The 23,951-nt window shown below is 37.6% G+C and overlaps 1 protein-coding gene across 1 annotated transcript in view; it reads right to left on the bottom strand.

Moving 5' to 3' along the window:
* LOC148121630 (vomeronasal type-2 receptor 116-like) overlaps positions 1-23,697 on the bottom strand; it is a 31,398-nt gene extending 7,701 nt beyond the window's left edge. The window contains exons 1-5 of the mRNA XM_087906756.1: positions 23,501-23,697; positions 21,538-21,775; positions 20,404-21,201; positions 18,887-19,114; positions 9,729-9,852 (exon numbers count right to left, since the gene is read on the bottom strand). Coding sequence (XP_087762882.1) covers positions 9,729-9,852; positions 18,887-19,114; positions 20,404-21,201; positions 21,538-21,775; positions 23,501-23,697 — 1,585 coding nt within the window. The remainder of the gene's footprint in view (positions 1-9,728; positions 9,853-18,886; positions 19,115-20,403; positions 21,202-21,537; positions 21,776-23,500) is intronic.
* Positions 23,698-23,951: the final 254 nt, after the last annotated feature.

Here is a 23,951-nt window from a genome sequence, read left to right as displayed (position 1 = left end):
ATAGAAAAATGTAAATAGATATGTATCTATTTCACTGTAGAAAACTCAAGTCCAGGTCAATCAAAGACCTCAGCATTAATTCAATTACACTGAAGCTGATAGAAGAGAAAGTGGGATGTAGCCTTGAACACGTGGCACAGGACACTATTTCTTTTTATAACACTAGTAGCACAGACATTGAGATCACCAATTAACAAATGGGACCTCTTGAAACTGAAAAGCTTCTGTAAGCTAAGGATACTTACTATCAATAAGACAAAATTGCAGTGTACAGAATAGGAAAGATCTTTACCAACCCCACATGAAACAGAAGGATAACCTATAAAATATATAAATAGTCAAGAAGCTAAACTTCAAAAGACCAAATAATCTCTTTTAAAAGTAGAATGCAGACACAAAGAGAGGATTTTCAGCAGAAAAATCTTAAATGCAGGAGATACATTTAAGGGATTTTTCAACCTTCTATGGTGATGTGGGATTTTTTTCTCTATTTGTTGTGAATACATTTTATTACCATTGGTTAATAAAAAGGCTGCTTGGGCCTGTGACAGTGCAGAATAGATCAAGGAGTAAATTCCAAGCAGAGATAGAGAAGAAAAGAAGACAGAGTCATAGAGACACCATGTATCTGCTGAAGGAGGCAGATGTCCAAGAACTTTACCAGTAAAATCATGAAACTCGTGGTAAAATATAAAATAGTAGAAATGGGTTAATTTAAGATGGAAGTGTTAGCTAGAAATATGCCTAAGCTATGGGCCAAATGGTATTGCAAATAATACAGTTTCTGTGTGACTATTTCTGTTCTTAGCATCCAGGAAATGAATGAGCAGTCTCCTTCTACAGATTGACGCCCAACATTAGGCTGACTACATTCATATAAAACATGAGCATGCTTTTGAAAGGAGTTCTAGACACAAAATATAAAACGGATTCTTCTAGTCACATTTTTTTAGATGAGCTCTGTTTGTTTCCAGCAGGCAGTAGCACCGTGGTTACTCTAAGAGAGATCTCCCTGACTCAGCAGTTGCAGGGAAGCCTCCATGGCTTCTTTAGAAGTAGGCTTCCTCTTTCACCAGTACAAGCGGCTGTGACTCTTTTGGGAGTTCCAGCTATGGAACATTTAAATGAGGTTTGTGATCAGACTGCTACTTGCTTAATGGCAACATCGACCCTTTGTATGCCTGAAAATAGGGCTATGAGTCATGCTAAACAGACCTCCACCATGGTGGACTGGGAAGAGTTAAAGGCAAAACATCCTTATTCATTGGCATGCTACATAGCATTTTATAATGTGATCCATCAGGATATTATTACAGTTATGCAATAAAGACAAATCCAGAAAACAAAACACCTCTAAATATGTGAAATCATTGGATAAGTGTATGTAGGCAAGAAAGAGGGAGAGCGAGAGAGAGAGAGAGAGAGAGAGAGAGAGAGAGAGAGGAAAGAGTATAGACGATTATAATATATAAGAGTACAGTCATAGATCAAAGGAGTAAGGATAATAAAATAAATAGTAAACTTCTGGAAAAAAGTAATAATGTAAGAAAAATAAGGCACATAAAAATGGAATATACACAGAGAGTACAGATTATGCATATTATTGTATTTTATTTGAATTTTTGATTGTGAATGAGCTAAGTACAGAGACATTTCATTGTATGAGCTGCTATGCCAAGCTAACATATATATTTTAAAGATATTTTGGCTTCAAAATTTTGGTCTAAAGATATATTGCTTTGGAAAAGAGGTTCTGTTTTTGTTTTCACAGAGGATGAGAACCTGTGGAGTCCTTCCAGAATAATGTGGTTTGATGGACCCAGACATTCTCATAGGTCTCCATAAACCATCAAAATTACTTTGCCAAACAAAAAGCAGGCAGGATGAAATTTGGAGAAAACCACACCCTAATTCCCTAAATATTTGTTTACATTTAAAGGGGATATGATATCGAGATGAATACTTTGCATTGGTATGGATCTTGCTTTATTGATACAAATTTAAGGTAAATTTTATTATATTTATTTCTGCTCTTGTTTAGAGTATCATATTTGTGCAGCTTATTTAAAAATGAAATATATAATTTAAAATATACCTTAATATGAGACTTTTTGTCTCCTGGGTCCTGGGAAGACCAGCTAGCCCTGTTGCAGTGCTGAGGAGTTCTTCCCAGAGAGGTGAGTGGGTGCTCGCCTGGACAGCCTGCCTGTCCAGGAAGAGAGCACAGCCCCCCCCCCCCCCAGCTTCTGCAACAGGGTCTTCGGTGTTCCAAGGGACCTCTCCCTCCCCCAACTGCTGCAGGCCCTTTGCCTCCTGGGTCCTAGGAAGACCAGCTAGCCCTGTTGCACAGCTGAGGAGCTCTTCCCAGAGAGGGCTGAGGAGCTCTATCCAGAGAGTGCTGTGAAGTCCTACCCAGGGAGTGCTGAGGAGTTATATCCAGAAAGTGCTGAGGATTTTCATCCAGAGTGGACGAGATGGGCAGGCGCCAATGCAAGAATTCCTCCAACAAGCTGAAAGGCAACATGACATCTCCAGAATCCAGGGAGCTCGAAACTAGAAGAATTGAACACCCTACTCCAGAAGAAATAGAAGAAATCGACTCTAAGCGCTTCTTTATGAAAATAATAGAGGAACTTAAACAGGAGGTGAAAATCTGCCGTAAAGAAATGGAAGATAAGTATAACAAAAAAATTGAGGAATGAATAAGAAATGGAAGAGAAATATACCAAAAAGTTTGAAGAAATGAGTAAATCCGTAAATGAAATTCTGGGAAACCAAGAAAAAACAATCAAACAGGTAATAGAAACAGTTCAAGATTTGAAAACTGAAATGGAGTCAATGAAGAAATCACAAACCGAGGGCCGGCTGGCTATGGAAAATCTAGGTAAACGAACAGAGACTTCAGAAACAAGCATAACCAATAGAATACAAGAGATAGAAGAGAGAATCTCAGACTCTGAGGACACCATAGAGAAATTAAACACTCTGACAAAAGAAAACAGCAAATCCAACAAATTCTCATCACAAAACATTCAGGAAATCTGGAACACAATAAAAAAACCAAATCTAAGAATAATAGGAGTAGAAGAAGGAGAAGAATTGCATTTCAAAGATCCAGGAAATATACTCAACAAAATTATAGAAGAAAACTTTCCCATCCTAAAGAACGATATTCCTATGAAGGTTCAAGAAGCATACAGAACACCGAATAGACTGGATCAGAAAAAAACATCCCCTCGTCATATAATAATCAAAACACAAAGCATTCAGACTAAAGAAAGGATATTGAGAGCTGCAAAGGAAAAAGGTCAAGTAACTTATAAAGGTAAACCTATCAGACTTACACCAGACTTCTCGATGGAAACCATGAAAGCCAGAAGGTCCTGGATAGAGGTACTGCAGAAACTAAGAGACCATGGATGCAAGCCCAGACTACTTTACCCAGCCAAGCTATTGTTCACTATCAACGGAGAAAACAAAATATTCCAGGATAAAAACAAATGTAAACAATACGTAGCTACTAATCCAGCCTTACAGAAAATATTAGAAGAAAAATCACAACCCAAGGAATCCAACATTCCCAACACTGCCTACATTAACTCAGACATCTAGCGACCCTTCACAACCACAACTCAAAGAAGGAAAACACATACACTCTACTACCCCCCACAAAAAATGACCGGAGTCATCAATCACTGGTCATTAATATCACTTAATATCAATGGACTCAACTCACCTATAAAGAGGCACAGACTTAGAGATTGGATACGAAAACTGGATCCAACATTCTGCTGTTTACAAGAAACACACCTCAACCACAAAAACAGACACCTACTCAGAGTAAAGTGTTGGGAAAAGGTTTTCCAAGCAAATGGACCTAAGAAACAAGCGGGTGTGGCCATTCTAATATCTAACAAAATCGACTTCAAACTAAAATCAATCAGAAGAGATGGAGATGGACATTTCATACTCATAACAGGAACAATTCATCAGGAAGAAGTCTCAATCCTGAATATCTATGCCCCTAATATAAAGGCACCCACATATGTAAAAGAAACTCTTCTAGAACTCAAGCCAGTCATCAAACCACACACACTAATAGTAGGAGACTTCAACACTCCTCTCTCACGAATGGACAGGTCAATCAGACAGAAACCTAACAGAGAAATAAGAGATTTATTGGAGGTACTGAATCAAATGGACTTAACAGACATCTATAGAACACTCCACCCAAATAGGAAAGAATATACCTTCTTCTCTGCAGCTCATGGAACCTTCTTGAAAATTGACCACATACTTGGTAACAAAGCAAACTTCCAAAGATACAAAAAAATATTAGTAACCACCTGTGTCTTGTCAGATCACCATGGATTAAAATTAGAATTCAACAACAATGGTACCCCCAGGAAGCCAACAAACTCATGGAAGTTGAACAGTCAACTACTAAATCACCCCTGGGTCAAGGAAGAAATAAAGAAAGAAATTAAAGTCTTCCTTGAAGATAATGAAAACAAAAACACAATGTATTCAAACCTATGGGACACAATGAAAGCAGTGCTAAGAGGAAAGTTCATAGCACTAAGTGCCCACCTAAAGAAAACGGAGAAAGCACACATTGGAGACTTAACAACACACATGAAAGCTGTATTAAAAAAGAAGCTGATTTACCCAGAAGGAGTAGAAGACTGGAAATAATCAAACTGAGGGCTGAAATCAACAAAATAGAAACACAGAAAACGATCCAAAGAATCAATGAAGCAAAAAGCTGGTTCTTGGAGAAAATTAACAAGATTGACAAACCCCTATCCAAACTAATCAAACGGCAGAGAGAGAACTTGCAAATTAATAGGATTAGATATGAAAAGGGGGACATAACCACAGACACAGAGGAAATTCAGAGAATTATTAGATCTTACTACAAAAGTTTATATGCCACAAAGTTGGAAAATGTAAAAGAAATGGACATTTTTTTTAGATAAGCACCATATACCAAAGTTGAACCAAGACCAGGTGAACAATCTAAATAGACCTCTTAGTCATGAAGAATTAGAAGCTGTTATCAAAAATCTCCCGATCAAAAAAAGCCCAGGACCAGATAGTTTCAATGCAGAATTCTACCAGAACTTCCAGGAAGAGCTAATACCTATACTCCTTAATGTATTTCACAATATAGAAACAGAAGAGTCATTGCCAAACTCCTTTTATGAAGCTACCGTCACCCTAATACCAAAACCACACAAAGACACAACCAAGAAAGAGAATTACAGGCCAATCTCACTCATGAACATCGATGCGAAAATTCTCAATAAAATACTAGCAAACCAAATCCAAGAACACATTAGAAAAATTATCCATTATGATCAAGTAGGCTTCATCCCAGAGATGCAGGGATGGTTCAACATACGCAAATCTATCAATGTAATCCATCATATAAATAAACTGAAAGAAAAAAACCATATGATTATTTCATTGGATGCTGAAAAAGCATTTGACAAAATTCAACACCCATTTATGATAAAGGTGTTGGAGAGACTGGGGATACAAGGATCATACCTAAATATAATAAAAGCAATATACAACCAATATACAGCAAGCCGACAGGTAAAATCAAATTGAATGGAGAGAAACTCAAAGCCTTTCCACTAAAATCAGGAACACGACAAGGCTGTCCACTCTCTCCAATCCTCTTCAATATAGTGCTTGAAGTTCTAGCAATAGCAATAAGACAACACAAGGAGATCAAGGGGATTCGAATTGGAAAGGATGAAGTTAAACTTTCGTTATTTGCTGACAATATGATAGTGTACATAAGCGACCCCAAAAACTCTACCAAAGAACTCCTACAGCTGATAAACACCTTTAGTAACGTGTCAGGATACAAGATCAACTCCAAAAAATCAGTGGCACTCCTATACACAAAGGATATAGAAGCGGAGAGGGAAATCAGAGAAACATCACCTTTCACGATAGCCACAAATAGCATAAAATATCTTGGGGTTACTCTAACAAAGGAAGTGAAAGACCTATTTGACAAGAACTTTAAACCTTTGAAAAGAGAAATTGAGGAGGATACCAGAAAATGGAAAGACCTCCCCTGCTCTTGGACTGGGAGAATCAACATGGTAAAAATGGCAATTCTACCAAAAGCAATCTATAGATTCAATGCAATCCCCATCAAAATCCCATCAAACTTCTTCACAGACCTTGAGAGAACAAAAATCAATTTTATATGGAAAAACAAAAAACCCAGGATATCCAAAACAATCTTATACAATAAAGGAACTTCTGGAGGCATTACTATCCCTGACTTCAAACTCTATTACAGAGCCACAATATTGAAAACAGCTTGGTATTGGCATAAGAACAGAGGAGTCGACCTATGGAATCGAATAGAAGACCCAGATACTAACCCTCAAACCTATGAACACCTAATTTTTGACAAGGGAGCTAAAGGTATACAATGGAAGAAGGAAAGCATCTTTAACAAATGGTGCTGGCATAACTGGATGTCAACCTGTAGAAGAATGAAAGTAGATCCATATCTATCACCATGCACAAAACTTAAGTCCAAATGGATTAAAGACATCAACATTAATCTGACCACTTTGAACCTGATAGAAGAGAAAGTGGGAAGTAGTCTACAAGACATAGGCACAGGAGACCACTTCCTAGGTAGAACCCCAGTAGCACAGAATTTGGCCGGATTCTCTGAATGTGGCTGACCCGAAGTCTTTCTGAAAAGCCATTGACTATGACACTGGGACTTGTTTCCTCTGCATATACTGGATTTTGGGGATCCAGTCTGTTTGGATACTCACCTTCCTGGACCTGGAGGGAGGGGGGAGGAACTTGAACTTCCCACAGGGCAGGAAACCCTGACTGACCTAAGGGACGAAGAGGGAGGAGGAGAGGGAGTGGGGAGAGTGGGAGGGTGTTGGGAAGAGTGGCGGAAATGGAAACTTTTATAATTTAATAAAATTACTTTAAAAAAATATATACCTTAATAGATAGTATCTATAATAGTCAAGTTGTAGTCATCTTAGTTAGGTTTTCTACATGTATCAAGATATATTTCATGTGAATAGGTATTCTTCTCAATTTTCAAAGACCTATAGAATATAGCATTTAAATGTTTTAACAAACTTAGGACTTCTTTCAACCATGAGACACATCTGATTCTGGACACACCAGTCTACTTCAAGAAGATTATGTGCATTGAAGAGATTACTAATGGAGTTCGTTTGTCACTTGGGCAAGAAACTACTCTTGCCTGGAATACTTGATGATATGCTGTATGAACTGGCATTGCAAACTCACAGGAAAATGACTGATGAACCAACAAAAGGTGAGACAGTCCTTTAGTGTTCCTGCTTCATAGAAAAGACTGCCAGACATTTTACAGGAAACAGAAAAAAGAAACTGATGAACTTTATCAATACAAGGCATAAGAGACATTTAAATTTTCTGCTTCATGGAAGTCTGCCAGATACTATGAGCCTGTAGGCTGAAAATCGATTTTGCACAATTACTGAAGAACTTGGGTGACTGTCCAGGCAGTCAATTATCTCTGTCAATTTTACAGTTTTGAAAGTTGCTTACAATGCACTTCCTATTAATTTAGGTAATATTACTTCCTTTTGGGGTGATGGATGAAGTTGTACAATAGATAATTATAATTATAGTTTTCCTTAGTTATCATAAAAGATAAGGTAGATATAACTATGGCAACTGTAATTCTTACTTGATACCTGTTTTGTTATATGCAATTTTACTATGTTAAAGTTAAAACCTTTCTTTTTAACTATACAGAAAAGAGGAGGTGATGTAGAATTCTGCTCTGTATACTGTAAATGTTTTATTACCATTGGTTAATAAAGAGGCTTCTTTAGCCTATGACAGGGCAGAATAGAACAATATGTCAATTCCGAGCAGAGATAGTGGAGAAAAGAAGGCAAGGTAAAAATAATGCCATGTAGCTGCCAAAGGAGATATATACCCTGGTACCTGACCAGAAAAATCATTAGCCTTGTGGTAAAATATAAAGTAATGGAAATGGATTAATTTAAGATGTAAGGATTAGCTAGAAATAAGCTTAAGTTATTGCTCAAACAGTGTTGCAATTAATATAGTGTTTGTGTCATTATTTTGGACCTTGGATGCTGAGAAACCAATGAGCACCCTCCCTCTACACTTAGGGATCAGGGAAATGAAAATCAAAACAGCTATGTGATGCCATCTTATATCTGTCAGAATGAATAAGATAAAAATGCTAATGACAATCTATGATGGAGAGAATGTGGAGTAAGGGGTTACACTCCACCACTGCTTGTGTGTGTACAAATATGTACAGTCACTTTGGATATTAGTCTGTTACTTTCTCAGAAAATTGAGAATCAATCTACTTCCTGGCACAATGATACCATCCTTGGGCATATTCTCCAAGGAATCATGCCATAAGGATACTTGATGAACTATTTTCATAGTAGCATTATTAATAATAGCCAGAGCCTGAAAACAACCTAGAAGGTCCTCATATCTGAAATAAGTAAAGAAAATATGGTACATTTACACAGTGGAACATTATTTGGTGGTCAAAAGAAATGACATCATGAAATTTGCAGGCAAATGGAGGGAACTAGAAAAAAAAATCATCCTGAGTAAGTTAACCTAGGTGCAGAAATGTAAGTACAGAATGTTCTCACTCATCAGTGGATAGTAAAAATAAAACAAACAATAATCAAACAACAATTCACAGCCCCATAAAAGCTAGGCAACAAGGAGTACACTAGTAGGAACACAGGGATCTCCATGGGAAGAAGAAGTAAATGGGATAATCTGGGCAAACTGGGGAAGTGGGTAGCAGGGAGAGGATGATGGGATAGGAATATGGGGATCAAGATACTCATATTTAGGGACACAATGGAGAGAGGCTGTCATGAAAGAGATATCTTGTTAGAGGGGGCAACTATGGGGTTAGAGAGAAACCTGGTGTGAGTGAATCTCCCAGGAACCCAAAAAATTGATGCCAACTAAAACTTCTAGAAATACTGGAGAGGATGTCTGAACTGCCTATAATTATAACATTATTAAATGGGTGCTTTATATAAAAATATTGTTGTGGGACTCCTCATATGTTCTATATCATGTGTCAGTACTTATCAATATTTCCCTAGATTACAAATCACATTGCTACTTTGATAAAGGGGTCTCTGGATATTGCTTGAAGTCTTCTTTCTTATATTCAACTATTTCTGATCATTGTGTAAGCAATTATTCTTGTTTTCATTAATTTTGCAGAAAACTTGCAATTAGTTCCTAGCACACCCACAACAGAGTTCAGTGAATCTGATGACTTACTCTGATCCTTCCTGATTCTTACATGAGCATGATACCTATAAATGTCTGTAGGGTCACACACATACATGGAAATAGGTTAAACAATCATTAGAAAAGACCTTGTTTAGAATTTCCTCACTGTTCAGTTTGATTACCAGAACTGTTTCTTTGAAAAACTGATGTATGCCATGAGTTTTCCATGAATCAAAGATATATGTAATAGCATATGGTGTGACTTAAAGGGACATTGATATTGATCACATTCTAATAAATCTAACTTACAAAAGTGATATATTTGATTGAGCAGCAGACTTTTAGACTTTTAGATCATCTCCATGTATGTTAGAGTGGATGATAAAGGTGAAGGATTTATCTTGGCAGCAAATACTCACTTGTCTCATTAGAAACTTCATTTTCTGGGCAGGGAGTGCAATCAAAACAGCATTCTGCCATTCCCTGATGCCTGAACTTTTTAAATCCAGGACCACAATCAGCACTGCACACAGAGGGCGGCATCTGAGGAAAATTAGAAACATGCTGATATCAGGAGTGTTACCTATTTTTTCCATAACTATTTAAAATTACCATGTAAAAATATCAATAAGCTTTTCACTTGGCATTTAATAGAATGACAAAATATATAAATGTGTAGAAACAATTTAATATAAAGTTGAGTAACTTCACAAGGCTGAAAATTTAGGAGGAAGAATGAGTTGTTTACTCTGGACAAAAACTACAGAGCATGCAAGCTGGTTTTTCTATTTAATTTTTGTCATTGAACACACTCTTGTTTAAACATTAGGAGTTGTGCTGCTTTGATGTCTTCATATTTTTTTTTCTCATTTGTTTCTGCATTGAAATTAGCACATTTGGGAGTATGGCACTAGTTGCATAGTTCATAACCTTCTATGTTCCTCCAGTGGATGTTTTCTTGATGCTCAAGTGAGGCTTGCTTCGAGCACATGTGAAATTTCACTGCTTCTCTCTGAATGGCTATGTATCTCAGTAGTTAAACCTACAGAACAAATGTCCCTTTTCCTGAGAATGACTCTCTGCATCACTCTGAGAAAGAATATTAAATGTAAATTTCATACTCCTTTGGCTACCTGAAATGTAACTTCAGATCAAGCTTGAAGTCTCCATTGCACTTAACTCCTTTAAAATTCAAGCCACTTTGAAGTTAGGAAGTTTGAATTAGACACCTTAAACCACCCACAGGAGAATTCTTATCTATTACATTCCTAAAACCCATAATAGAACATATCATTCATAAATTATCAAAACTCATTTTATTTACTAACAATAGCTCCCCTGTGGAGGCCCAAAAATGTGAGTTTATTTCCATTGTCTAAAGGTCAGAAAGCTTGAGGTTGGTCAATATTGCTGGCAACAACCAGGGCTACAGATGCTGGTTTTGACTACACAACATACCAAGGGTATGGATACTTGGGTTTTTTGACTTTAATAAAACTCATACAGTCAGATTCACTCCAGTGTGACCTATGGTAAGGATATTGAAGCATACTTCTGCTCCTTCTTTTGAAATAGAAAGTTTGATCTTAGGAGTGGCTGGCTGCCTTCAGGATACTTGTACTAGGGTGGGTCCACTGCCTAAACAATAGAATGTATTTCTCATGGATTAATTGTGTAATGGTTAAAAGTATTAAAGCAAGCAACTAGTCTAATTGTCATTTGTATCATGTTAAAGAAGCCTTTTTTTCTTTCCTTTGTTGTGTTGGGGTATAAAACTGTAAGTAAAATTATATGCAGGGGGATTTCACTATTCACTGGGACTCCCTCTTGACACTTCTCTCTGTTTTCTGTTTTATTATTTTTACTCATGTGTTCATATTCATTACTTACTTTTCTGATCCCCAAGTTCCTATCTTTTCAAGTTTTATTTTTTGACAAAGCTGGTCTCTGACAAATTTTGCCAAGATTTGGGGCAACATGTGAACCCTGAAATGCACAGAAATGTGGCCAGCATACATGGGAGTACATGAAGGACACTGCATGAAGAAAATTGCACTACAAGGGGAAAGGTGAGTGATGAGCACTCAGAAATAAGTAATAATAGATAATAAAGGAAGGGAAGGTAGGGAAAATATTGGGAGTAAAATTTGTAAGTAATAATTGTATATATGGAACAAGAAAATTGTATTCAACTATCTGTACTTACTTGGTTATATTTTGAAAGCCAGGAAAGCTGGGCTAATGCATAAACAAATGCAGAGATGTTCAGAGTTTGTAGATAGTTTAAACAATGCACTTCCTCTACTAAGCTGGTGGATATCTTCCTCCACCTCTGATTTGCTCTTGGACATGAAGAGGCCAAAGTGTTGGCTCTCACTTACCCTCAGAAAATGACAATGCTGTGGTCAGGAGCACCAGCACCCAGTATTGTTGTGATGAAAGAATCCAAAGCGTGTAGGGCACAAGGCATGCCTTTGCCACCAAGGCAGTGCTGCAAAACTGTGCTTATTGAGGCACAACCTCTGCAGCTGCTGAGCAGTTGGAAAACATGAAGGGAATACATGGCGTGTCCCAACAAAGACCTGGGTTACCCCTGAGATTCGGGCAATCCATTCACAAACACACTATAACCAGCTCAGTCTGACCCACGCTCTTCTGTGTGATGGAGCCAGGATATGCATGAGACAGAAAATTCGAGGGGATATACCTCCCACAGTCAATGCCAGAACCTGGTCAGTCAGCAGAAATGACTAAGGATAATTGATCCATGAGCCAAGGTGCCTAAATGCATAAATCTGTGTCTTTTAAAAGAGGAAAAGATTCAGGACTATTCTCGTAATTTTAAAATAAAAAGGCCGAGGTAATTAAGAAATCTGCATGGATATATCAGCCTAAAAATGTTATCTTCCTTGGCAGTCTCAGAGCTGCTACAATGGCAGGCATCGGAGAACCAGAGCTAAATTTGCCAGCTGGCCACATTCGGTGGCAAGACCACTGAGCATGGACTGTGCCCCACCCAGACACGAAAGCTTATCATATCTATTCTGTTGACTCCGCCTACCTAATTTTCTGTCCTATCAAAGGGCCAAGGCAGTCTCTTTATTGACCAATGAAAATAACACAATAGACAGATAACCCTCCTCCATCATTTCCCCTTTTTCTGTTTAAGCAAAAAAGTAAGGCTTTCATTTTAACATAGTAAAATTACACATAACAAAACAGTTATCAAGCAAGAATTACAGTCACAATATTTATAACTATATCTTTATCATAATAATGGAGAACTATAACTATGACTATCCATTCTTCAGCTCCATCAAAGATTCCAGAAGGATATATTACCTAAGTAAACAAGAAGTAAGCAACTTCCAAAACTTTAGAAATGACAGAGACATCTCGCTGCCTGGACAGTCACCCAAAGTTCCTCTGTATCATTGGGGCATCCATTTTCGGCCTTTAGGCCCATAATATCCAGCAGACATTTCTATGAAGCAGGAAATTTCAAAGGCAGTTCAGTCACTATCTGCTGTGTCCTGCAGAATGTCTCGCAGACTCTTTCATGAATCAGGAACCCCAAAAGATCATCTCACCTTTAGGCAAGTTCAGCAGTCCTCTCTCTGCAGGTTCTCTGTGTCCAGTTTATACAACAGTCCAGGCAAGAGCAGTTTCTTGCCCAAAATGGCTATCAAACTCCATAAGGAGCCTCTTCAATGCCCATCTGCCTCTTGAAGTAGATTGGTGCTGCCAGGAGCAGACATGTCTCATTGTCATGAAAAGTCCTAAGTTATTAAAACATTAAATGCCATGTTCTATAGTCTTTGAAAGATATGAAGAATGCCTATCTGAAATATACCTTGACTTCAGAATTTGTATCTAAGAATATGATACTTTAGAAAGGAGGTTCTTCTTTTGTTTTCACAGAGGATGAGACCCTGTGGATTGCGTCTATCCCAATATGGTATGATAGACCACGCCCTCCTGAAAGGTTTCTGTGAACACCCTCAAAAAATTTCTTCACTCAACTGCCGACTGAGATGAACCTGGCAGACAGGTTATACCATGAAAGACCTGATTAACTGCGCCCCTATACACCAGATACAGTAAAAAGAGGTTCAAAGATGAAGAAAACCTGTAAAGAGTTTACAGCGTATTAAAAATATATGCAGGCTAAAGGTTAAAGTCATTAAAAATAAAAAAGAAAGAAAGGGAGAAATAGGGTGTGGTGGTAAACACCTTTAATCCTAGCACTGGGGAAGCAGAGACACGTGGATCTCTGTGAGTTCAAGGTGTGGTAGCAAACACCTTTGAGCCCAGTTCTGCGGAGGCAGAGACAATGGGATCTCTGTGAGTTCAAGGACAGCCTGGTCTACAGAGTTATTCCAGGACAAAGATATACAGAGAACCAGTCTCAAAAAGTAAAAGTAAAAATAAAAGAAATAGAGGTTAAAATAAAGCCACATAAAGATGGAAAATACACAGAGAATCTTGATACTATGTGTTATTATGCTCTCTTTGAATTGTTTGAATGCTGAGGAAAGAGCAACAGTTGCTAAAATACTTTTGTTTATAAATGCTGCTGAATTAATTCAAGATAGATATTTTGAAAATACCTTTGCTTCAAAATTGAAGTCAAAAGGTATGCTACTTTGGAGAAGAGATTTTGTTTTTATTTCCACAGAAAATGAGAGGCTCTGGATTTATTCAGAGTTAAGAAAAATCACCTTTGACCAAGGGAGGCCACCTGAAAAATCTCCGACAGGAATAGATGGCCCAGATGTCTGAGTTCTACATCCAAAACGGATTCAAGGCGCTGCCTGAGATGATCAAGACTCACAGGATACTTCAGTCAGGACTTGATTATAACTCTAAATTTTCTTTAGGTCCCCATAAGATTATCAGCGCCCCCAACCAGCAGGAAGTAGCCTGAAATACTACGCCCACATTTCCAACAAATGGACTATGGGTATTTTCCTTTGTTTAAAAAAAAAAAAGAGGGAAATGGTGCGGGAGAATTATCTGTATTCTGTCAATCATGTATTTTAATAAAACGCTGATTGGCCAGGCAGGAAGTATAGGCAGGTCAACCAGACAGGAAGTAGAGGCGGAGTAATGAGAATAGGATAAGGCTAGGGAGGAGAAAGGTTCCTCTGCCATTCCTGCACAGATCACTGAAGAGACAACATGTAACTTGCCCAGCTGAGAAAGGTACGGAGCCATGTGCTAACATAGATAATGATAATGGATTAATGTAAGTTACAAGGACTAATAAGGAGCCTGACCTGATGGGCCAATCAGTTCATACTCTTATGGAGTCTTGTGCGTGATTTTTTGGGCTTGCCAGTTGTGGGGTACTGGGCAGGACAGAAACCCCAACAAGCCGGCTGTCATGTTACAATCATAACCCAGAACCTGCTGGTCACAAGTCCAACGTGGGACACAGCCAAGCAGTGGAGAGCATGCCTTGTACTCTGCCACGCAGCCCAGCTTCATCAGAACTCAGAATCTGGTGCCCACCCTGATAGCATAGCTACATCAAAAGTAGCTTCTGGGAGCTGCAGCTTCAGGTCAGTCAAGTGTCTGTGAAAATGTAAATGGGAAAGTTAAGCCTGTCAGATAGGCAGACTTGGAATTTGGAGTAGAAAGAAAGTTTACTACCCCTCGACCAAAGAATGGATAAGGAAAATGTGGTACATTTACACAATGGAGTACTACACAGTAGAGACAATGAATGACATTTTTGAAATTTGCAGGAAAATGGCTGGAGCTAGAAAACATCATATTGAGTGAGGTAACCCAGACCCAGAAAGGCAGTTATCACATGCACTCACTCATAAGTCATTGTAAAACATAAAGCAAAGGAAACCAGCTCACAAATCACAATCCCAGAGAACCTAGACAATAATGAGGACTCTAAGAGAGACATTGCATAGATATAATCTACAAGGGAAGTAGAAAAGGACAAGATCTCCTTAGTAAATAGGGAGCATGGGGACCCTGGGTGGGGGTTGAAGGAGAGTAGAGAAGCAGGGAGGGGAGCAGAGAAAAAGTGTACCGCTCAATAATATCAATAAAAAGTAAAGTGCCTCCATAATAAAAGAAAGACAGTTTACAAAATTTTAGGAAAACTTCTGATGTCTGAGACCTTAGTTAAAATATCCTATGGAAGACCTTGAATCACTTAGTGAAATTATGAAAGGGAACAGTGATCCAAATTCTACTAAATAGCTTACAGAACCTGCCAGAGAGGTCCACAAGCAGATAGAGTGTGCTATACAGAAACAGCAAGTATGTTGTGTTAATTATGCTAATCCTTGGCAAGACTGTTTTTTACCTACAAACTTACCCAACAGAAGAATTATGGCAAGACAATCTGCTTTTATGAATAAACATTCTCATTTCACCAGTTAAGGTATTAACCGCCACTTTTTTTTGAAGCAGTTGCTTGGTTAGCATAGAAGAGCAGGATAAGATCTAAGAGATATCTTAGCAGAGAACCTGCTGTGATCAAGTTCCTTATACTGAGAAACAGATTGATTGGTTATTCCAAAGTAGTGATGCTTGAACAATTTTGTAAGGTCAATTTGAATGCCAGATTAATCATATTTTCCCAGCTGATCCATTGCTGCAATTCACACAACTATATTCCTTTCTTTTCCCTAATATTGTAGCAAAAGATCCCTTAAAGGATGCTATGTTAATTTGTACAGATGGTTCTTCCAATGGCAAAGTAGCATATGTTGCTTATGGAGAAGAACATGTAGTATGAGAAGAACTGACCTTTACTCAAACACTTGAGCTGGGAGTTGTTTTTATAGTGTTTTAGCTATTTGGAGATAAGGCATTTAGTCTATAGACTGACAGTCAATATATATTAATGGTCTTCAAGTCCTAGAAACCATACTATGCATTGGTACTAGCAACAAGCAAGTTAAAATATTAATCCAGCAAATTCAAAATTCCGTACAGCAAAGAAAATGGCCATGTTTTATAAGGTATATTAGAGTGCATTTATATCTTCCTGGTTCACTCCTTGAAGGTAATTCTTTAGATGATAAATTTCCAAAAACAAAATCAATTTATCTCAGGTTGATCTTGCTGAGCAATCATATGCTCTGCATTTTCAAAATAATTGAAGCTAAGGAAAACAATTTAGATTAACAAGTAAAGCTGCTTGCCAAATTGTTAAGTAATGTGATATATGTTCGCAGAATTTCCCTGTATCCCTCACCAGGATGTAAATCTCTGAGTACTACTTCCTAATCATTTATGGCAAATGAATGTTATTCACATTGCATAATTTAGCAAATTAAGGTATGTGCTTGTGCAGACACTGAGAGAAACAATTAATAAATGGGACCTCCTGAAACTGAAAAGCTTTTGTAATGCAAAGGATATGGCAAACAATGTAACATGTAGGGTCGACTTTTCGGGGGTTTCTGTCCTGCCCGGTACCCACAGCCGGCAACTCCCAAGGAAAATCACACATAGGACTCCATAAGGTTATAAAATGATTGGCCCATTATTTTCCAAAGAAAATAACACAGAGTCTACATTAGGTTATAAACTGATTGGCCCATTAGATCAGGCTTCTTGTTAACCCTTGTAACTTATATTAACCCATTATTATTATCTATGTTAGCCACACAGCTCAGTACCTTTCTCAGCATGGCAGCTCACATGTTCTTTCTCCAGTGGTCTGGGCAGGAATGGTGGAGGGAGCTTCCTGCTTCCCAGAATTTTCCTGTTCTCATTGCATCATCTCTACTTCCTGTCTGGTTTTCCCACCTATACTTCCTGCCTGGCCAATCAGAGTTTTATTAAAATACATGATTGACAGAATACAGATAATTCTCCCACACCAAAACAAGACAAAATAAAAGCCTACAGAATGGGAAACGATCTTCTTCACTAACCCCACATCAGACAGAGATGGGTCTGATCCTCTGCCTACATCAGGCATCTAAGACATGGGAATGCATGATTATAACCATGTACCGAAGATGGGTAAGTTTGGAAAAAGGGAAAGCATTCACCTAAGGTAGACACAGTCATTTGTCCAATACCAGAAGCTTTGGCTTTATTAAAATTATTAAATTGGGAGAAATTGTAGAGGCCCAGACATGTGAGCTTATTTCCACCTTGTCTGAATGTCAATGTCAGAGAGTTTGAAGGTCAAAATGGTTGACAACAACCAGAGCAACACAGCCTGACCTAGGTTGTGGTTCCTTGGTACTTTGTCATTAAAATGGCTGATAGAGTTGGATCCATTCCACTCTGACCAGTGATCAGGATATTCAAGCATACTTCTTCTCCCTCTTTTGAAATAGGAGGTTTGGACCTTGGGAGTGACTGCCATCAGTATATTTGGGTGAATCTAGGATGGATTCACTGCTTAAACAGCAGAATATTTTTCTCATGGATCAATTGGTTGATGGTTCAAAATATTGAAGCCAGTAACTGTCCTACCTGTCCTGTCCTTTGTATCATGTTAAAGCAGTCTTTCCGCTTCTTCCCTTTATTGTACTCAGGTATAAAATTGTATAGAAAATTAAATGCAGGAGAATTTCAGTACTCACTAGAACTCCCTTTCAATACTATCCTCTTTTTTCTGCTCTATTACTTTTACTCAAGTCTTCATATTTTTTGCTAACTCTTTTGATCCTCAAACCCCTACCCTGGAAGTGGTATCATTGTTGCAGCTGGTCTCTGACACCCTACCCACACAGATAAGGAAACCAGATACACACTTGTTTGCATGAATGAACTGTGAAACAATTAATGGGACCAAGCAATGTTCCTCTAGTGAGCAATTTCTTACACAAGGTAAACATCAGGGCTAGAAGAAATGACACAGTCGTCCATAAAAATTTCTCTTCGTGAATAGGCTCAAGCATGACTTCTAGTTCTCCTGTGTGGCACTATGCTGTGTCCAGTATTCCAAATCATTGTTCTGACATGCATATGCATCACACATTCCAGTACTACATGGAAATACATGAGGACAAACACTCATACCCACAGAAAAGAAAAATGAAAGAAAGAAAAAACAAGGTTACAGTTCATAAGGTTTTTAAATGGGTCAAAAATGTTATGTCAATGCATTGGCAATTTAGAACCCATTGGCAAAAATGCTTAAAGCAAATTAAATAGTAAAAATGAATGATTTGTATATGTTTACTTTACTCCTGCCTTACAATTAGTCTCAGTCTTTCAGCATCTGTATCAATGGATCAGCAGAAAAGAGGAAAACCTCTGTGTAGTAATTAGAAATGGACCAACAGAAAATTTCTGAATTGCAGGAAAGAAGATTAAATAGTGATAACCACCAGTTGTATATTTATTTTAAAAGCTACAAACACGTTCTATCATGATAAAAATCACAGTATTCATGTCTAAAATCCTGAAACAATTAATAAATGTCACTTCAAAAAAATGAAAAGAAGAAACATTATAGGAGTCTAGAAAATGGCTCCTAAAGTGACAATCTACTTTTACTAAATTACATGGAAGCACAGGTGGACCCACGTGACAGGGTTACTGCTATGTAATGTAAATCAGTTCATCAGGTCAGACCTACCTGTCTACTTCCTGTGGCCCACTCTAGAACGTCTTCATATAAATGGAGCTGTTGACCAAGTGGAAAATATGGGCTAAACATTCCTATCTTCACCTTAAGCCCAAGACCATTTGGGAAATTCCAAATCTGGAAAATGTCATACTCTGGCTGCAGTTTTTCTTTCTGGTTCATAGTCACTCTGTCCCCAACTAGATTAGTGAAGTGGGTCTTCCTAAGTAAGGACTTCACCTGAAAGACAGGCAGCATTCTTTAGTGAATGTGCCTTTCCTTGAAGTCAGAAAATATATCTGATTTCATCTTAAATGCAACTTCTTTGAAGGTGCTCAGATGAGAAATCTCAATGAAAGCAAATAGAAAAATGAAAATATAATAACGGTCCTAGAATTTTACTTCTATCAGAGGAACTATCAAACATAAGCACAGACATACATGAAAACACCAATTGTAACTATTAAATATTCACAAACACATACACACAGACTCATATGCATACATAGATACATACATAAAACAGGCACATACTATTTACACATGCATACACCTGAAGCCAAGAAGGAATATGAACATACAGACTCACAGAGACAGGCTTACGTACTCAGACACAGAGAAAGAGAAACCCACAGAAATGTATACAAGCACACGCACATGCTAACAAACTCATGAATGAATATGCACAAGGAGACATATACAGATATGAACAGCCATGCAGGGAGACATTGACACAGACTAATTTATCCTCAAATGCAAAGACAGATACACATACAGAGGAACAGAAACACATATATACATATGTACAACACATTTACTAAAACACTCACATACACAGAGCACAGATATGCATAAGAGCAAGCACAACCACAAAACAGACAAATCAAACACGTGGGAACATAGACATATGCACTGACAAATACACATAGGGAGAGACGCACAGAAGCACACCCATAGAGAAAGATATTGACACAAGACCAATTTATTCTCACTAATACAGACAGGAAGATATGCAGATAGATAGAAACACATATTTAGCAGCAAAACAGATATACCCAGAAATATAGAGAAACACACAAATATTTACCCTTACACAATAAGAACCATTCATTCAAACATATATAAGTTTTCTGGAACCAAGAGTTGGAACAGAATCAGTTTATAACACCTGTGCAAACCATCCCTTACACTGATTACCACATATTTGACAATTAAGGAACAAAAGTTCATCTTTTTATCACGCAAAGGATTAATGAAGAAGACACTTACATTTCCAGCATTAGAGCAGAGGTGATGATATTCAGGTCTCTGTAACAGAATCACAGATTTTCATTGATAAGTTGTGTCTCCCACTCCACAACCTTTGCATATGAGATCTTTACAAATTTCTAAATTTATTTCCTCAAAGGAAAAATGATCAAAAATCTTCCTATTTGGAGAAATGAATCTTAACCCACAACAATGGGACAACTTAGACTCTAGTAAAGACTGATATAGAAACAATGAATATCATCAAATAAAAATATCACCTTTAAGCAGTTAGAATGGGGTACTTCCTGATTGCCCAATGGCTTAAAAAATGTCTCATGGAAGACATGGGCTGTAATATACACAGCATTGTATAAGTCATAAAGGTCATCACTAAAAGCCATGTCCAATGTCTGTGCAATTAGCCATTCCAATGAGTGGTTGAATGAGCAGTTCCTCAGTGACTTACACATAGAAGCCAAGACTCCACAGTTAAAGTTCATCCATTCCAGCCCTGCCAGGTGTTCATCCGAGTATTTGAGAGGGTTCACACTCTGGACAAGATTTTTAAAACCAGAAATATCAGCATGGTGGTGTGCAAATGCCAGAGTCCCATGGAACAATTCAGGTGAGACATCGCTCTTACTTATAATGACATCCCACTGTGAGGTTGTGACCCACATTCTCTGTATGCCTCGAGATTCCCACATTCTATAGCTGATAGATAGAGTACTATCTGTATCACCATAAATGATAACAACATTTGAGGATGATGTCAAGATTTGATTATAATACAGTTCAGCTCTTGACGTATACAAATGCATGTTGAGCGGAATCATGTTCACAAAGGCAAAGCAGAATACGTTTTTTTCCATCTCTGTTCTCAAATATGAGAGAAATTGGATACCCTGATCATTGTCTGAGATGGTCAGCCCAATCCAGTTCCAGCTGAAGTGAAGTATGAGGGAGACCATGGCCAGGGGTAGAGATGTGTCCTCAGGGGCCATTTGATACAGAAAAGGAAATTGTTCATGATCACTCAGGGTAGGATTGAAGGGTCCAAATGTAAAATGAAGTAACTAGGAAACAGGGAGCAGTGTGAGGTAGCATGCACTCCTCAGGACTTTTTAAACACCCTCTTTCTGCAAAGAGTTCTGAAACACCCTCTTCCTGTTACTCCTTTCCTCATCTCTATTTCAAAAAAAAAATAAATACAGAAGGCCCCTAAAGTATCTGAATAATACCCCTGGACAACACAGTTTGACATAAGTGTAAGTCCAGTCTCATCCTCACACTTTTCTTAGCACTGAGAATGGCACGAATGGAGACAGGATTTCTTGCAAACCCACAACCACACAAAACCTCACCTGCTGATAAGCGAAGAAGTCCAGTTGTTTTGAATGTTTAGACGATACTACCCAGCTTGGTCCTGAAATCACATATACACATCCCTTCAATTCTTCACAGTTATAATTAGGATAAATATCATGAGTGTCGCTAATAATTGGAAGGCAATTTTCTGATTGTGACATACAATGATTTGTCTCAGTGAAGAATATTAATGAATTATTTGTTAAAAGATTAAGGTCCCTGTTGACTTCATCCAAGGAAAAACATAAGGCCAATACAAACTGATAATTTCCCATTGGTTGTCTGCAAAAATGATAAAGTTTTTAATAGGACAGAGATCTACAGAAAATCATGTACAATCAATACAGGACTATCTGTACTGAATGGTATTCCCAACCACTGCCACCCCAATGTTTGAAAGGTATCTTCTGCGTTGTGATGTTCAGATGACAAGAGAAGATGGAAGCTTGAAAAAACTGTAAAATTTTATGATAGTGCATCTCCAAAAAAGAACTTGTGCCATAGTCATCTTTTACAAAGACTCTTATGCATCTCTGGTTTTTGAGTGCTTGCTCAGAAGGTAAAGATAAGGCCACAGGCTTTGACCAAAGAGTAAACCTGGTCATGATTTCATTCTTAAATTATTGAACAATAAAAAATGCATGTGATGTGTGAACCATTGAATTTCCTGAATTTTCTGTGAAATTAACTGTATTGGCAAAGGCAGTCAAAATGTCTGATGTGTGTAAAATAGTATGGGCAATATTTGGCTCTTCTACTTATAATTATTTATAATCATTGGGCATTATACTTAACATATCACATCCTATACATCTTCATCTTTTTATTTTTTGTTTCTTGATTATCTTTTTTCAGGCATTGAATCATTTTTAAGATATATATTTAAATGTATTCAAATACCAGAGATGTATTTTGTAAATATGTATGTCTGTATGCATCTGTGTACATAGAGAGTATTAATGCACATTTAGGCCATAAATAATAAATGGATTCCATGGTTTTGAATGATTTTTTTTGTTGTAGACTAGACTCACCTCAAAGGCATGGGGCTATACCTGCTCCAGGTCCTGAGTGAAGAAATTCAGGGCATGTAATTCCTCCCTAATATTGCTTACCTATTTTATGTTTATACCGGTATACCATATATTCACACTGAGTGTATCCCACCAGCATAAATTATCTTCTGGAAAATATCCTTCCAGATATCTTTCCAGTTAACGTAACACAACATTGGTATCCTACTGGGATTTGTATGTGCCAGTATTAGATGTTTGTCAAATAGAAGACCTTAGTTGTAAACTGTATGGAAAATATTTTTGGAGCTTTATGGGATAAAATGGGGTAACGAGTCATTTGGAAGAGAATGATACCAATTTGTGTTTCTGTGTATGGGAAGAATAAAAATGGCTGTTTCCTCCTAACTCTTTGCCTATCATCTGACTACTAAACATCAAACATACGTTTTTATTTTGAATAATTCATTCAAAATTAAATATTATCACTTTACCACTTAGAAACTGTACCACTGTGGTGTTTTTATGTATGAAAATAGACATTTATCTATATATTTTCAAAATAAATATTTTAGAATATTCTTTATTACCACACCGAAATTATATCATTGAAAATTTCAGTAACATGCAACAAGAATCTGAGATTAGAACCTGTGAATCTCAAACACTAACTATCTTTAGATTAGGCATCACCTGCTACTGTGCTGTGGAAACAGCAAAGAGACAGGTTATATGTGATGGAATAGGTATAGAGTACTTCTTCACACAGCACCCAGTCTGGTAATTTGGAGGATAACCTGGAGAAAAATAGAACATTTTCAAATGAAAATTGGAAAAATATCATGTAGTCTCTAAAAGATTGTAGTGTTGTTTATTGGTGTGTAGGTTGGGAGAACAGGGCAGATGATTCAAGGCATTGTTCAGATGTTCACCCTCTTGACCCCTCATGGAATATCCATGATGACATTTACATAGAAAATACAAAGGCACTTACATTTCATGCAAAGTCTCTCGGCAATACTCAGAAGTATCTGTTATATTTGTTGGGAAAATTAAAAAGGTATAATGTGGTCGTGATTCTCTATCATACTCTTCTTTCTGCTTCATTCTCCAAAAGCACCTGGGATGGATGAAACTGGCCTCCTGAGATAAAATGTTCTGGAGAAAGAAGAAGAAAACCAAAGTCAGCATTTTTTTCTGCTCTAAGCCTGGGAAGTTGAGTTATGACAGGCCATGTGGATCAGCACATCAAATCAGCACCTGGGTATGGCCACCTGCTTTTATTTCTGTGGCCAAATGAGAAGCTACTAAAGCATTCACGAATCCTTTTTTTTAAAAAACGTGGGCAGATGTTTTCTTATCCATTGAGAAAACATTGACTCTTTCTTCCCTGGGGCTCTGCATCTGATTTCCAAAAAACATGGATGAAATTTTGTTTCTAAATA

This window comes from Myodes glareolus, chromosome 6, assembly GCF_982192425.1.
Source record: "Myodes glareolus chromosome 6, mMyoGla1.1, whole genome shotgun sequence".
Classification (NCBI taxonomy): Eukaryota; Metazoa; Chordata; class Mammalia; order Rodentia; family Cricetidae; genus Myodes; species Myodes glareolus.
Note: the sequence above shows the minus strand (reverse complement) of the source record. Positions and strands in the feature narration are given on the sequence as shown.